A 16,644-nucleotide genomic window follows, 5' to 3' on the forward strand; every position below is an offset into this window, starting at 1 on the left:
TGAATAATTCATCATGCTATGAATACTAATTATTTTGTAGGGTCGTTTGAATGCCTTCCAGTCAGGATATGAATAATTCATATTGTTATGAATATTAATTGTTTTGTAGGGTCGTTTGAATGCCTTCCAGTCAGGATATGAATAATTCATATTGTTATGAATATTAATTGTTTTGTAGGCTCATCAGCGTGCCTTCCAGAGTGTCTAAATGGAGGAACTTGTAAGTCTGGTACCTGCCTCTGCCCTCAAGGGTTTACTGGAGACAACTGTATCATTGGTGAGTACAAGAGTCAAGGTTCCAGGTTCATTTATTAGTACAAGCAGACATAACCTAGTCTAATTAGCCCAAGTGGTCCAGGTGTGGATTTCACAAAGAGTTAGGACTAGTCTTATCTCGTTTTAGGAAGAGTTACTAGTCCTAACTTAGGACTACATGTAGCTGAACGTTTCTTATAACTCTTAGGACTAGTCCTAAGCTAGGACTAGTCCTAACTCTTTGTGAAATCGACCCCAGATTTATTAAGCATGTGAGCACAAAATCTTGCTAAGCACAACAAAAAGTTGATTCGCAAAAAATTTGTTACCGACCTGAATATCATACAGTTATAATTGCTGCGACTGGTACCCCAATCTTTTTTTGCTTAGCCGAAAAATTTGCTGAGCAGAATTTTCTGCTTAGCAGATTTATTAAATTTGGCCCTGATGCCAGAACACCATACAAGTACCACTGCCGCAATGGTACCCAGATCATTTATTTCTTGCTTAGCCAAGAAATTTGGTGAGCTTAACAGAATTTTCCGCTGAAAAGCTTTATGAAATTGTGCCCTGGTGCCCTATGCTGGCACACTATGGAGGTTGATTGGTACTACTTCTTCTTCTTCCTTTCAAGTGCTGCTTCAATAATTGAAGATTACCGCACTGCGGCTGGGCGCACGCGTGAAACCATAAGACTGTAAGCCAAAGCAGGTGCAATATATACATGGTGCAAATAAAAACTGGCCAGCAAGATTACCTACATGTACTCGGTGAAACCCTCAGTGCATTCTTGAAGCCAGGGCTCAAATTCAAAATAAGCTAAGAAAAACAAAACTGTGCTAACTAAAACAATGTTACCAGCCAAAACTCCATGTCACATGTACAATTTGTGAACGGCATCCTGCTTAATATTGCTAAGCAGGGATTATTTAAGCAGTTTTTTTTTCTGCGTAAGCAGCTCTATGAAATTGGGCCTAGATGGTGGATAGTTTCTAATATGAGATTTGTACATGTAAATTAATTTTCTATTATTCCCAGATATTGATGAGTGTGAGAATGCAACCCGTTGCGGCTTCCAGTGCAATAATTACTACGGTGGATTTGAATGTTTGTGTCCTCCTGGTTTTATGCTAGCTAATGATGACAGACGATGTGTAGGTAAGAAAGATAAGAAGTTCTCAAGTTCTCATCAAGATATCGCCTAAAATCCAAAGCGATTGAATTGAGTTGAATTGAATTTAATTTAATTGTTTATGCGTCAAGTATAAAAACTACATGAAACTTAAAATCCAATTGTACAACAACACATAAAATATTAAAATGTAAAAGTTGCACAAGTTATACTAACATACATTACCACAGAAAACAATAACATTTATAAAAAACACATTTAACAAATTTATGAAAATATGTCTGCCCGTGGAGAGTTATCCCTAATAGGAAGGATTACACAATCTGAAAAGCATTTCAGAATAAAATTTTAGGGCAACAAATAAACATATAAATCTTTTCACATAACCATATTACTTCAAAGTGGAACGTTTCTCAAAATGCTTTTGTACTATCAAAAGCTGCTGTACATGTAGGCTTCTAACCAAATGTTTTTACGTGAAAAATCAAATATGATGATCGTTTTTTGATTTCAGATAAGAATGAATGTCCACTTGCAAACTGCGAGTATGATTGTGAAAACATCCCAGGCAGCTACCAATGTCTGTGCCCTGAAGGAAAGAGACTCGCTCCTGATCGACGATCATGTCTCGGTAAATATAATAGTCCTTAAAGATTCTACTTTTAGTTGTTAGTGTGGAAGAAGATAACTTTTAATAAGTAGGATTTGAAACTTTGCAATACACAGAGTTTTAGAACAACACACATTCCCTTTTTTTACACCCCTGTGGAGACATCTTTGATCTGTCCTTTTTACCTGTTAAGAGCCCCCATAGACTTTGTACACAAAATTTCTTGTGGAGCACCCAGGCCTTTAGAATTTCACTATGGAGTCCTTTTATTTTCCCTTGGCTGTTTTGTTCGTGGTCTCCATAAGGTAGTGAAAATGAAATCACATTTAGCAGTGTGTGATATGGGCCGGGATATTATCACACGCGCCCTCATGAAATAGCAGGACCCCAAATACCAGATCTGTAGGGGTGTGTGTGTGTGTGTATACGTACAAGCCAGACATTGTATCTCGTTAGATGTTCCTAGCCTTTTTCCAAGAACCAAATATCGTGCCTGAACCACATTTATTTACTAATTGCAACAGCATTTCTGGAATTTTGTTCTTGAAGGGGACAAGCAACTGTTAAGGGGCACTTCTGTAAGGAAATTTTAAAATTTGTATGGGAATTTTCTAGAGGGCACCACAGCAAAAGCACAGGGCATCATGGCAATTGCTGTGGGTGCCGTGGGTTAATTCAAGGCCTGCAACAGAATATTAATAATTATTTTTTATTTTAATTTTTTTAATTCAGATTTAAATAAGCTCTGATTACTCAGTACTTTCCTGAGTTATGTGAAGAAAAAAAAATCAAAAGCATATTACTCAGTTGGGATTCGAACCCACGACCTTTACAGTTCTAGAACAGTGTCTTACCAACTAGACCACCGAGATTTCTTGGTAGCCAGAGGCAATTTGTGGGTTTGTATCCCACCAGAGAGTAATATGCCTTTAAAAAAAAATATATATATTTACAGAATTCTGGAAAGTATTAAGTATACAGTGCTTTACAAACATCAGTGTAAGGGTAACACCAAAAATTATATTCTTTTCCCCCAATGCAAATTAACATCTATTTAAACAAAATACTGATAATAGTTAATCTTTTGTATTTTTTTTCATCAGATTTGCCGTGTATTCCACCATGCCAGTTTGGTGTTTGCCAAGGCGGAGATTGTGAATGTACCATCGGGTATATCGGTGCAGATTGTAGTCTCCCTAAACGATGTGATCAACCATGCGCTAACGGTGGGATATGTATACGGGGTATCTGCCAATGTACGGAAGATTTCAGTGGAGAGTTTTGCCAGACTCAAGGTAAGTTGAAAGTGGAAAGTTGAAAGTTAAAGGGTTGAGAGTTGAGAGTTGAGAGTTGAGAGTTGAGAGTTGAGAGTTGAGAGTTGAGAGTTGAGAGTTGAGAGTTGAGAGTTGAAAGTTGAAAGTTGAAAGTTGAATGTTGAATGTTTAAAGTTACTACGTCTTTGCAGTATTAAAGCTTTGTTTTGTTTGTGGTTTTGCATTTGTGAAGTCCCTTTTGAACTGTGGTGGTTTTTATTATTAGCTAATAGAGGACACTATTCCTGTGTCTAGTCACTGAAAAGTTCAGGACAAACTCTGCCTTTATAACTTATTTTGCTCTAAATATACACATAGAAAGAAATCAATTGCTCTTTGTAATGTGCGCAAGCTCAGAACTACGTAAACAATGGAAATTTACCTGGTACATGTACATCTGCTGCCACCTAGCGTTCAAAGGTCTCCCATTGTTTTGTTTTTAGTTTTGTAAATTTTGTTAATGAATGAATGAATGAATTACATGTACCTTATTGATGTTTTGATGTTTTACGTGCAGTTTGCAGACCATCTTGTCAGAATCTTGGTATATGCAGTGAAGGTGCTTGCCTATGTCCAGATACACACACTGGCTACTATTGCCAATACAAAGGTAAGCTTTTAAATTGATTCATGGGACAAGCCTTCATAGTAAGCCTTAAAAGGCTTGGGTACTTTTTGTTTGACACAAAGCAAAAATGTCCACAGAATTACATTAAACTTACACGGTTTGACGCTAATGATGGTAGAAAAATATTACTAGCTGAGGTGCTAAAGATTTTGAGAAAGGAGTAAAACAATTTCACGTAAATTATTTCAGCATGTACAAAGGATTACGCAGCTTTTCTGAGAGCATTGCTCTAGGAATTTCGCCTTATTTCTCTAAAAAACTTGACGACTAATGAAGCTGTAACTTCTACAGGTAAATTACATAATATACCTTCATTCACAGTGAGTAGGGATTAATGTCGTGGCCAAAAACTTGACGTACAAAAAGTATAAAAATGCTTCAAAGACTATAGTAATCAAAGGCTATGTTCATGGCTCTGGCAATATGATAATGATTTCTGTTTATTCTGTATTGTAGCGTGTAAGCGAGATTGCTTAAACAATGGAACATGTGGTAATGATGGAGTATGCTACTGTGAGGACGGATTCCTTGGTGACTACTGTCAGATCAAAGGCAAGTACATGAATTTCAATCAGGGCTTATGGGAGTCAAATTTCTGATTTTAAAGGAACACGTTGCCTTGGATTGGTCGAGTTGGTCTTTGAAATGCATTTGTAACCGTTTGTTATACAATGCATATAGTTAGAAAGATATTTAAAAGTAGAATATAATGATCCTCACAAGTATCACTCGAAATTGCACGGTTTTCCTTTTACCTTGTTGACTTACACAGTCAGCCATTTATGGGAGTCAAATTTCTGACTCCCATAAATGGCTGACCGTGTTAGTTTGCAAAGTAAAAAGGAAAACCATGCAATTTCGAGGCAAATTTGTGTGGATCATTGTATTTTACCTCTAAATATCTTTCTAACCGTATGCATTTTGTAACAAATGGTTGCGAACGCATTTCAAAGACCAACTCGACCGATCCAATTGCATGGTCCAAAAGTGGGGGCTACAAATGTACGGTTTTGAACCATTCTAGCGATCATCCCATGGTGTACTATCTGCGTAGATAGTGTTCTTTTCATTGTGAGTCATGGCCCAATTTCATGGCTCTGTTTACCCCCGAATTCTGCAAGCGCCGAAATTCTACGCTAGCCTTGTAAGCGTAGAATGTCTAGTAACAGGAAGTAGGCATGCGCAGAAGCCAAAATTCACCGCCTACCCGTGAAATACCCTTGCCGTAAGCACAGAATTCCCTGCTTCCGTAAGCGCCGATTCTGTGCTTACGGTAAGCAGAGCCATGAAATTGGGCCCTGGTCTTGTAACAAATTATCTAGTCCAGTAAAAGTTTTGAGCTACAAACCCTGCAGTCTTATAGATTTTTCCTCCAAATTTGAGTCTGTCAAATGTTAACTGGTAAAGTGTGCGATGCAATTTTCTTAACAACCTCAAACGCTTACCCCTCCCAAATATTTCTACAGTCGGTAGCCAACATGAATAAGTCAGAATTCCCCCCCCCCCCAGAATTTTTTTTTCTGTGAATATAGAAACAATAGACCTTTTTCACGGTGTGGCCATCTTGATTTTACTCCATTCCAACTCATTGTAACCAAACTGAGGCGGGACGAAATAGTAGTCTGGTGCCATGTTTGTGCATTGAATGTTAGCATTCATTACTGTTCTAGAAACAGGGAACATTACCAAGATTGTGACAGCGTGGTTAAGGTCTATTGGTGGATAAGGGAGACTGTTCAAACCAATTAACTTTTTGTATTTTGTTCATTAAAACCTTGTATTATATCACTTTGTTTATGACAGCAAATGTTATTAAAATTGAATATGAGTAATGTATAAATGTGATTGATTGGTATTTGTAGTATGTCGACCAACGTGTGTGAATGGAGCCTGTGATAACGGTGTCTGCAGATGTAACAGAGGATTCATAGGAGAGGATTGCAATGAAAGAGGTAAGAGAATAGTCAACATATCTCTGTTAAAGGGAAGGTACAAATATTAACCTAAAAACTGACTTGGTAACGAGCATTGCAGGGCTGTTGATACACTGCTAAAAATGGTATTCTTGAAATAAGAAAAACATCTTATTTTGAGAAATTTTTTCTTGTGTCACTCCCAAGAAAATTTTTCTAGGGAGTGACACAAGAAATATATTCTCAAAATAAGATGTTTTTCTTGTTTCAAGAATACCATTTTTAGCAGTGTAGTATAAAACATTGTGGGAAACGACTCCCCATGAAGTTTTTGAGAAAGGGGTAGTTTCTCACTAAAATAATAAAAGACTTCTAGCTAGAAGTCTTTTATTCCTATCTGAAATTCGTCCTACAGGGGTGTTTTTTCTTTCAGCATTTTCTCGATGACCGATTGAGCACAAATTTTCACAGGCTTGTTTTTTTTATACTTATGATGGGATACATGTACACCAAGTGAGAACACTGGTCTTTGACAATTATCAATAGTGTACAGTGCCTTTAAATGTCTGAATCATATTACATTCTTCAGCACTTTCACCTCTGGGACCCCAGTTCGAATCCCACCGGGGGCACTATGTGGGTGGGGTTTTCAGTCCCTACCTGACTGCGTGGGTTTCCCCTGGAGTGTGGTTTTCTCCCACATCTAAAACTGGAACTTCCTTCCTTGCCTTCTCTTTATTGGGTTTTAAGTTCAGTTTTCTGAGAGTCTTTGGCTTCACAACCAGAATTATTAAATGAAAGGAAATGAGTGTACAATGCTTTACACATGTTGGTGTAGGGGCAAAAGTAAAGAATATTCTTTATCCTTGATGCAAGATTAACATCCGTTGAGATTTACTTTGATTTATCTAGGTTTCAGTTTGGGTTCTTGCTTTTAGACGTCTAGTCACTGACTTCACCTTTTGTTGTGGGATTCATTCACCCTTCTTCTTCTTCTTCTTCTTCTTCTTCTTCTTCTTCCTCTTCTTCTTCCGTAAAAGTACAGTCCACCTTTACTGTCTTGCATGTACTGGGCTTGTCCCCTTTGTTTGTTTGTTTGTTTGTTTTTTTGTTTGTTTGTTTGTTTGTTTAATTGATCTTCCCATCAAGGGAACTTGGCAAACTCAGGGGGATATCAACACCAAGCCGGCAACAGCCAATCTCTCTCATACAAACATTGTAATCATTCTATGATTATGAATTGCACAAACTAAGAAATTATGATCCAGTAACTAGATGACAATACTTATTCTAGTCATCGTGAAATTAGAAGTGACCTTTGGGATTCTTACCTACACAACCTTGTGATTGCAAGTCCTGTAGTCTAATCCCTGGATTCAATGCATCTGATGAAGTAGTTGCTACGAAAACTCATGCAGTTTCTTTATGTATTTGGTCTTTGTGCTACCACTGCCTTCCTCATTTCAGACTTTGCAATGTTGATTTGATGTTCCTCCTTTTCATTGTTATTTTAGAGTGCCGTGTTCCTTGTCAGAACGGAGGTACCTGTATGAACGGAACGTGTGTCTGCCCCGTTGGATTCATTGGAGACTACTGTGAAAACAGAGGTAATTGACCTTTATCATGTCCCCACTACACTATCATGGTCGTGTTCCCTTTATCCAATAACAGTAATGGATGCTATGTACAAAAAGGAACCAGACTATTTTTTTCTTCCAGCCTCGGTTTGGTTACATTGATATGAATGGGAGAAAAACCAAGATGGCCGCACCATGATAAAGGTCTATAGTCTAGCCACTCATCCTGATAGGAATAGCAAGATTTTACAAGATTTTGGGTGGTAGGGTTGGCGAGGTTATATTCTTCCTCACCTTCCACCTCTAGGACCTCGGTTCGAATCCTACTGGGGGGCCTGTCTCGATTGGGTTTTCGGTCCCTACCTGACTGCAAATCTTAAAGATAAAAGCTTGCCAATTACAAATATTCAGATGATTTGAAATTTCGGCAGTCGAGTTGGCGGTAACTCTCCTCACCTTCCAACTCTAGGACCCTGGTTGGAATCACATCGAGGGCACTACATGGATCGGAATTTCAGTCCCTACCTGACTGCGTTGGTTTTCCCGTGGAATAATTTTCTGGGTTTTTCTTTGCACATCTAAAACTGAAACGTAAATTTCCTTGCTAAGCAAAAAATGAGTGGGGCACCAGTTGCAACAATGTCAATTTTGGGTGGTAATGAGTTTCTGCAAAGCAAGATTTTTCTGTATTTTTTTTATGCTAACACACTTTATGAAACTGGGCCTTGATGAACTTGAAATTTTAACAAAAAAATAAAGAATTTTGTTAACGTAAGCACTATAATGTACTTTCAGTAAGCATTAATGACCTGACGATGACTAGAGCAAGCTAGTCGAAACGTTGAGACCAATTTAAGATCTGACTCCGCGGTAGTACAGTTACCAGGATCCTATACGCTAAAGTAGTAGTCCCAACCTTTTTTTCTATACCATCCGCCCGGGTAATAGTTAAAAAGCAGGACAGTTCTTTTCAGAACTGAGAAGTCTCCCGAACCCCCAAGCATCTACTCCGCGATAGTAGAATAAAGAAAGAGGGTTCTCTAAGAACAAACTCTACCTGGCAAGAAGATACACAGATGGTGTTACCGCAAACCAAATAATACATGTATATTGATACCTCACCATGCAATGCCTCAAATCCTACATTAATGACTTGTTATTTTGCATTGATTTCTAACTAGATTGTGAACAACCTTGTTTGAACGGAGGAGTGTGTAACTTTGGAAGGTGTCGTTGTACTCCAAACTATGAAGGAGAATATTGTCAACTTGAAGGTAATATATATATTAAAAAAACACTCTTTCTTGTAGTTAGTTTGATCATCTGAGAATGCAGTCAGGGCCCACATTCACGGCTCTGCTTACCGTAAGCAAAGAATCGGCGCTTGCGAAAGCAGGGAATTCTATATTGTCAACTTGAAGGTAATATATAAAAAAAACACTCTTTCTTGTAATTAGTTTGATCATCTGAGAATGCAGTCAGGGCCCATGTTCATGGCTCTGCTTACCGTAAGTAAAGAATCGGCGCTTGCGAAAGCAGGGAATTCTATATTGTCAACTTGAAGGTAATATATATAAAAAAAAACACTCTTTCTTGTACATGTAATTAGTTTGATCATCTGAGAATGCAGTCAGGGCTCACATTCATGGCTCTGCTTACCGTAAGCAAAGAATAGGCGCATGCGAAAGCAGGGAATTCTATACTTCAAGCGTACTTCACAGGTTAGAAGGGAACTATAGCTTTTAAAAGCCCTCGCCGTCAAGCGGAGAATGGTGATCGTAAGTGCAGAATTCGGCGATATAAGCACAGACATGAAATGGAAGACTTTGAGGCGCTTGGTGCAAGCAAACTTACCAGGTAAATTTCCATTGTTTCAAAGTTCTGAGCATGTGCACATTACCAAGAACAATGGATTTTACCTGGTAAGTCTGCTGCCACCAAGCAGCCTGAAAGTCTCCCATTGGGTCTTGTTTTGTTTTCTGTGCGTACACGTGTCTCTGCTTTGAGACAATAGACCCTTCCCATGAAATATGTAAATTGCACATAGCGTGTGCGCACTAACGTTTCGGTTGGCAAAATGAGGGAACAACGCGCTGTTTTGTACACGGCTAATGGGTGCGTGACGCAGACACGATTGCGCGTCTGCTTAATGCACAACTCTATGGCGTTTGCCAACCAACAGGGTCTGTACGCATGCGTGAATGTAATTAGCATATTTCATGGGAAGGGTCCATTATAGCAGGCTGCCATTTGAGCTGTATGGACAACGTCAGTTTTCCGAGATGTTTTTCTGAGGGTTTTCTTATTGTTCATTGCCTTGTGTGTTTGTTCCTCTAGTGTGCAGCCCAAGATGTGTCAATGGTGGGACTTGTGAAAATGGTGTCTGTAACTGCATCAAGGGCTTTTCTGGTGATCTGTGTGAAACAAGAGGTAAAGTAGTTCTTAAACAAGGAACATCTACATTTGGTAATCACTCTTATAGACACTGGACACTATTGGTAATTGTCAAAGACCAGTCTTCTCACTTGGTGTATCTCAACGTATGCATAAAATAACTAACCTGTGAAAATTTGAGCTCAATCGGTCGTCGAAGTTGGGAGATAATAATGAAAGAAAAAAACACCCTTGTCACACGATGCTGTGTGCTTTCAGATGCTTGATTTCGAGACCTCAAAATCTAATTCTTAGGTCTCGAAATCAAATTCGTGGAAAATTATTTCTTTCTCGAAAACTACGTTATTGTACTTCAGAGGGAGCCGTTTCTCACAATGTTTTATACTATCAACAGCTCTCCATTACTCGTTACCGAGTAAGGTTTTATGCTAATAATTATTTTGAGTAATTACCAATAGTGTCCACTGCCTTTAAAATTAATGGTAATAAAAACTTAGGCTTACTTGGTTAGAAGTAAAGCAGCTTTTGATAGTACATGTATAAAGCATTTCCAGATCATTTCACGATGTAGTAACAAAGTGGCTTGACTAATATTATGAGCAAGTTCGAGTGGGCACCTTAGTCGACCCGTGGTTGACTACTGACCAGCTCTGTACATGCGCAGTGACGCACTCACTTGAACTACTCATTTGGAAGTCTAGTCAACCTCCCGCCTTTTTGCTATAGTGCCACTGGTACCTCTCTGTGCTTTACACATGTTAGAAGAGAACATGCTGTAGGGACCAGTGAAGAAACCATGGGCTCGAGACTGGTTCCAAATGGTCGACCACAGTAGTCAACCAATGGTCGAACCAGCCTGGGTTTGAGTGCAAATGGTCAACATTTAGTTAACCATGGTGCGCACTCCAACTTGCTCTATATTGGTACAGTCATCTTGTGTTTGGTTCAACGTAAACCAAACAGGGCCGATTTCATAGAGCTACTTAAGCAAAAAATGTTGCTAAACAATTTTCTGTTGAGCACAAATGAGCAGGATACCAGACACAAATTGTACTTGTGACTTGGTGGTTTGGCTGGTAACCTTATTCTGGTAAAGGTAATTTTGCTACGTATGCTTAGCTACTTTGGACAAGGCTGATCTGTTCCCTTTTTACTGACTTGCAACTTGAACTGTTGATATACTATGTAGTCAAGGAACTTGACAGAGATGGCCATGTCTTTATTGTCTATAAACAAATTTGTGTTTTTGTGATTTATTTTTCCCAAGTGTAAAAAAATAGTTAATGGCCTGACGTTTCAACCCTTGCAGAGTCTTTTTCAAGGTCTTTGAGAAAGACTCTGCTAGGGTTGAAACGTCAGGCCATTATCTATTTTTTTTTTGCATTTATGCCATAGGTCCTTTTGGTTGGTAAGCAGTTTGCAACAGCTTATTCTATTTTCTAATTTTTTCTAGAGTGTCTGCTGTTATGTCAAAACAATGGTGTATGTGTCGACGGTATCTGCCAGTGTCTTTATGGTTTCATCGGACCATACTGTGAAATCCAATGTAAGTTGCATTACTTCATCTATAAAATCCCATTAAAGATTAAAGATTAAAAATATTTTATGTCATGATAAAAGACTTTAAAATTTGTCTTCCCTGTGTAAAGGAGACTACATTACATACAAGAAAGGCATAGCGACAATAGACAAGGAGAAAAAGGACAATTTACAGATATGTAACCGAATTGGTGGAAGTAATATAAAAATTTTGAGAGCATGTAAAAAGTACCCCCCAAAAAACAGAAAGTTATCTCGACTATCTATATTAACAAGCTTAATTGCACTGACAGAAAGGAGTCCTTAAATCTGTTGGTCTTTATACATAGTTGTCTGATCCTGTCAGAGTGATGTTGGATAATTTGAGGATGCAGAGGGTGGCTGGGGTTACAAATAATCTTAGGGTGCGTTTGATTAGCTTCCCTGGGTCGACCCTGGTCTGCCCTCGGTGCGTTTGAATAGCTTTGACGTCATTCCAGGGGCTCACCTGGGTCAGCCCCCAGGGCTGGCCCAAGGTTCATGATGTCACCACGAGAGGGTGAGTGATCGTTCAATTAGCTCTTGTCAGGGGCTCACCCAAATGAGCACTGCCGGTCGGACATGGGGAAGCTAATCGAATGCACTCTTATTGATTTGAGTATTGATGCAATCCTCCATAATCTCCCGCATGCCTTTAACGTCAGCTCCAACAATCCTGGAGTTTCTTAGAACTAAATTGGGAGGGGGTATTAAACTAACAGATACAACAAAAACTTTAAAAAGACTGAATGGTACTTTGATAAAAAAGCTTAGGAACATTCGTGTTTATGTTAAACGATTTCAGTTTCCTTTTCTCTACAAATTTATGCTGGTTTACTAACATATTTGATGCGAGACGTCTGCAGTAGAGAAGTCTCCCTCATTTCGAAGAAATCTACTCCGTGGTAGTAGAATATAAAGCAAGACAAAGTCTCAAAAGCACATTATCTACCCAGCAAGTAGATGCACCCTTGGTGTTACCGCAGGTGCTATTTTATGTAATTTTATGTAATTTGAAAATGAGACTTTCCTAATTTATTGTCATCTTTTGGTTGTTTTAGTTGGTGGATGCGAAGACGTCAATTGCTTCAACGGTGGATATTGCTCCGAGGGTAGATGTGTTTGTCTCGAAGGCTTCACTGGACCACAATGTACCGTTCAGGCACTAAGTAAGTACCAGAGAGTCTTAGTACCTTAAACATGGAAGGACTTAGTACCTTAGGGATGCAGGGCCTTAGTACCTGGAAGTGGAAGTGTCGTGGCCAAGCGGTTAAAAGCACCGAATTCAAACTCTGGTGTTTCTGATCAGCAGAGTGTGGGTTCGAATCCCCAGCCATGACACTTGTGTCCTTAAGCAAAACACTTAACCATTGCTTCGTCCTTCGGATGGGACGTAAAGCCGTTGGTCCCATGTGTTGTGTAACGCATGTAAAAGAACCCACTTATCGAAAAGAGAAGGTCTAACACATACATGTACACTTAACATACCCATACACAAAAGTAACACAATTGTATAATTTACCTGTGTGGAGATTGTGCCGCGAAATGCAGACTACATTGGTTAAATAAAGCAATATCGCCCAAGCCTAGTTACATGTATGTCAACTGGAGAGATACAGTCATTGTTTGAGTGTCATAATAAGAAAGTATATGTGTTAATTCTACTTAGTAACTAACGTTAATTTTGATATTTTCTTATTCAGTGCAAGACTGCATACCAGACTGTCAGAACGGAGGAACATGTTTGAGTTCTAAATGTTACTGCACACAGAACTACTATGGCTCCTTCTGTCAGTATAACTGTAAGTAGCAATTGTAGTAAAGTCTGTCCTGAGCCAACATGGCTCATTAGGCTGGTGGTTATATCCGGTTTCCTTGGCATTAACCTTTTAGCCCGCATACCGCCCGGAGGCGCCCTGCGTATTACCACGCATACTGCCCGCACGCGCCCGCGCAGTTTGACATGGTGTACTTTGAGTTATAAACATGTGATTAAAACGCAGCAAACAGCCGTAGATAGAACGCGATCTCAAGATGACAACAATGTTTTCAATTTTTTTTTTCTCTCTTATGTTTCCAACCTGAGAGCTTGAATTTGGTGAGTCAAACAAAACAACTGTGAAAATCATTCAAAAGATAATTTCAGCCTCTACAAAATAGAAAATAATCACACTGACAGTTCTCCGACTATTTCTTGTTACGGCCTGAAATTGATTGAATTTAATGGCGCACTGAGGAGCGTGTGACATTATGTTAAATATTGCGTGCGTGCTAAAGGGTTAAAGGGTCTGGGTACATTTTGTACAACAAAAAACACATTGTCCACAGATTTACATTAAACTTACACAGTTTGAAGATAATGATGGTAGAAAGCTTCCCTGAAAACATATCACTTGCTGAGGTGCTGTAATTTTTTAGAAATGAGTAAAACAATGTCATCAAAACATTTTTTTACTCAGTTATCATGAGACAAAAAATTAATTTCTCAAAACTACAGCACTTCAGCAACTAATATTTTAAGGTACGCTTTCTGCTATCATTATCTTCAAACAGGGTAAGTTTAATTTAAATATGTGGACATTGTTTTTTGTGTTACAAAAAGTACCCAATTCCTTTAAATGACTGAAAATATTTATATTCCTTGTGGACAGGATGCCTATCCAGGTTACTCCCCAGGTCTTGCCGATACCCATTTGTATACCTGGGAGGAGAGAAGTAATTATGCCATGCTCACAAGGACACAAGTGTCGCGATTGACCAGGAATACAAATTGTACCATTCTTTTTTATTTATATTTCAATATACTTGAATCATTGCATCAACTGATTTGAATGAAATATATTAAAAGTTATGTTAAAACACAGTTTGGCTTTTGTTAAGACAGTATTTGGATGGAAGTTTGTGAGGTCTCTCACTTTGTATTTATGACCATTCAAAGGTTTGGTTTCTCAGTAATTATGTATTCTCTGTTTTGATTGGTCTATTTAGATCTGCAGCCATTGATTCTACCAATCAGAATCTACCAGACGGGAGGCAAGAACGTTGAAGGAACGACGGTGTATTATATTTGTGAGACCAACTCATCAAAGGTTGACGGTTCTCCATTTTGGTACTATCCGAGTCCCAGTAACGAACAAGTTGAACTTGTAGAAAATGGTTAGTCACAAATACTTAAAAGGCACTGGACACGCTTTGTAATTGTCAAGATAAGGTAACAAATCTGTGAAAGGGCTCAGTTGGTCATCACAGTTGCAAGAAAAAAATGTAAGCAAAAACACCCTTGTTGCATAAATTTGTGTGCTTTCAGATGCCTGATAAAGGCTTCAGGCCTGAAGTCTCCCTCAGATTCAATAATTTGAGTGAGAAATTACCCCTTTCTCAAAACTCATCTTACTTCAGAGGGAGGCGTTTCTCACAATTTTTCATACTATCAACAGCTCTCCATTGCTTGTTACCGAGTAAGTGTTTATGCTAGTATATGTTTTGAGTAATTGCCAATAGCGTCTAGTGCCTTTTTCACATTAAAAAAAAAACCCAACTTTTCAAACTATTACAGTCATTTGTTTTCTTGGTGCAAAAATTGAAGTAAAATTATAAGCCCAGTTTGTGAAATTACAGGTCAAAATTTGTTTGGTTGGTGTATAATACCAGACTACACTGAAAGATAAAATTCATTGTGGATTATTTTTTTAAATGTTTTTGAGCCCATTTAATTTGTTTGTTTTCTTTGTGCAAAAGTTGAAGTAAAGATGCAGTTTTGTTATGACTCTGAAAATTTGTATTCAATGCAAGTAAACAATTTTTAAAGGAACATTACAGAATTGGTTTTTGCTAACAAAACACTTGCTGGCGTTGTAAGCACTTTATTTAATATACGATATACATAAACTGACAAACCTGTAGAAGTTTGAGATCGATTGGCCATCTGGTTCACGAGAAAAATGGTGAAAAACCGATTACAAGTTTTGCATTGGATCGATGCCAAAATAAAAATGAATAAAACGCTCACTGAGGGATAAACTCCAAACACGAAGTTACATGTAGATTATTTATTTCTCATCAAATATGACATTTCAGACAGAAATATTTCAAGGGATGTTTTCAACTAGCATCATCATTAGACCGTGTAAGTTTTATGTAAATCTGTAATCTTCACGATTTTTACTTTCTTACCAATTCTGTAATGTTCCTTTAAAATTGTTTTATTAATTTTTTTTGTTCAGCTCAAGGAAGATTCTCTCAGCAGCTGATTTATCCGAACACATCGTTACTGATCGGAAGGAATCTACAGCTTGAAGATATCGGAAACTATCGCTGTAGTGTCACCAACGGACCTAGAGTTACTCTGTCCTTAATTGTCTATCGTAAGTACATGTACAAACAAAATAGGACAGACTGCTGCAGTGTCACTCACATTGACCACTTGCATGCACGTCACACCCGGCGACTGTCAATCACATTGAATCAAAATGAAACAAAACATCAAAACCAAACATCAAACGAAACAGAATCGAAATATTACAAAACAGACTATTGAATTCAGTGTATCATGTTTATGGAAATGAGAGAATGAGAAAATAGAATTAACCACTGCAAACTGCTTACATCCAAAAGGACCTATTGTATACGTGCAAAAAATAGTTAATGGTCTGACGTTTCAACCCTAACAGAGTTTTTCTCGATTGAAAAAGCCTTTGAGAAAGACTCTGCTAGGGTCAAATCATCATACATACATACATGTACATACATGCCTGTGATATTTTTTCACAGGACTCGGGAAAGTACTGAGTATACAGTGCTAACACACATCGGTGTATGGGTAAAAACCAAAATTAATATTCTTTGTCCCCGATGCAAATTATCATCTCTTACATACATACATGTACATACAAAAATGTTTTATATACCGCCATTTCATCAAGACCACAGCGGTTTGTGATGAAACAGAGAAACAAATAAATGATGAGAGAAAATGCAAGTTTCAACCAAACAGCCAAACAATCATTGTGGGAACAGGTGTGATTTCAGATGCTTCTTGAAAATATGAAGTGAATCAGCAGAGCCCAGAGATGGGGGGGGGGGGGAGACTATTCCAAAGTTTAGGGGCAGCAAAAGAGAAGGATTTTTTCAGCAGCTGAAGCAAGAGATCTGTAGTTTATTTTCATCAGACCATTAACTATTTTTTCCATGTTTATGGAAAAACATGCAATGGAGAAACAATCAGCAACATTTTATTTTGTTTCAGTAGATACATGTAGTAGCATC

At 38.2% G+C, this 16,644-nt stretch overlaps 1 protein-coding gene across 1 annotated transcript in view; it reads left to right on the forward strand.

Annotated features, from left to right (window-relative positions):
* The window catches only part of LOC139951513 (uncharacterized), a 357,017-nt gene that overhangs the window by 85,839 nt on the left and 254,534 nt on the right, over nt 1–16,644 (forward strand). The window contains exons 25-39 of the mRNA XM_071950443.1: nt 179–277; nt 1,294–1,413; nt 1,902–2,018; nt 3,101–3,292; nt 3,828–3,920; nt 4,395–4,490; nt 5,801–5,890; nt 7,366–7,458; nt 8,610–8,702; nt 9,766–9,858; nt 11,276–11,368; nt 12,441–12,548; nt 13,083–13,181; nt 14,368–14,535; nt 15,603–15,743. Of these exons, the coding sequence (XP_071806544.1) occupies nt 179–277; nt 1,294–1,413; nt 1,902–2,018; nt 3,101–3,292; nt 3,828–3,920; nt 4,395–4,490; nt 5,801–5,890; nt 7,366–7,458; nt 8,610–8,702; nt 9,766–9,858; nt 11,276–11,368; nt 12,441–12,548; nt 13,083–13,181; nt 14,368–14,535; nt 15,603–15,743 (1,695 nt within the window). The remainder of the gene's footprint in view (nt 1–178; nt 278–1,293; nt 1,414–1,901; nt 2,019–3,100; nt 3,293–3,827; nt 3,921–4,394; nt 4,491–5,800; nt 5,891–7,365; nt 7,459–8,609; nt 8,703–9,765; nt 9,859–11,275; nt 11,369–12,440; nt 12,549–13,082; nt 13,182–14,367; nt 14,536–15,602; nt 15,744–16,644) is intronic.

This window comes from Asterias amurensis, chromosome 19 (assembly GCF_032118995.1).
Source record: "Asterias amurensis chromosome 19, ASM3211899v1".
NCBI lineage: Eukaryota > Metazoa > Echinodermata > Asteroidea > Forcipulatida > Asteriidae > Asterias > Asterias amurensis.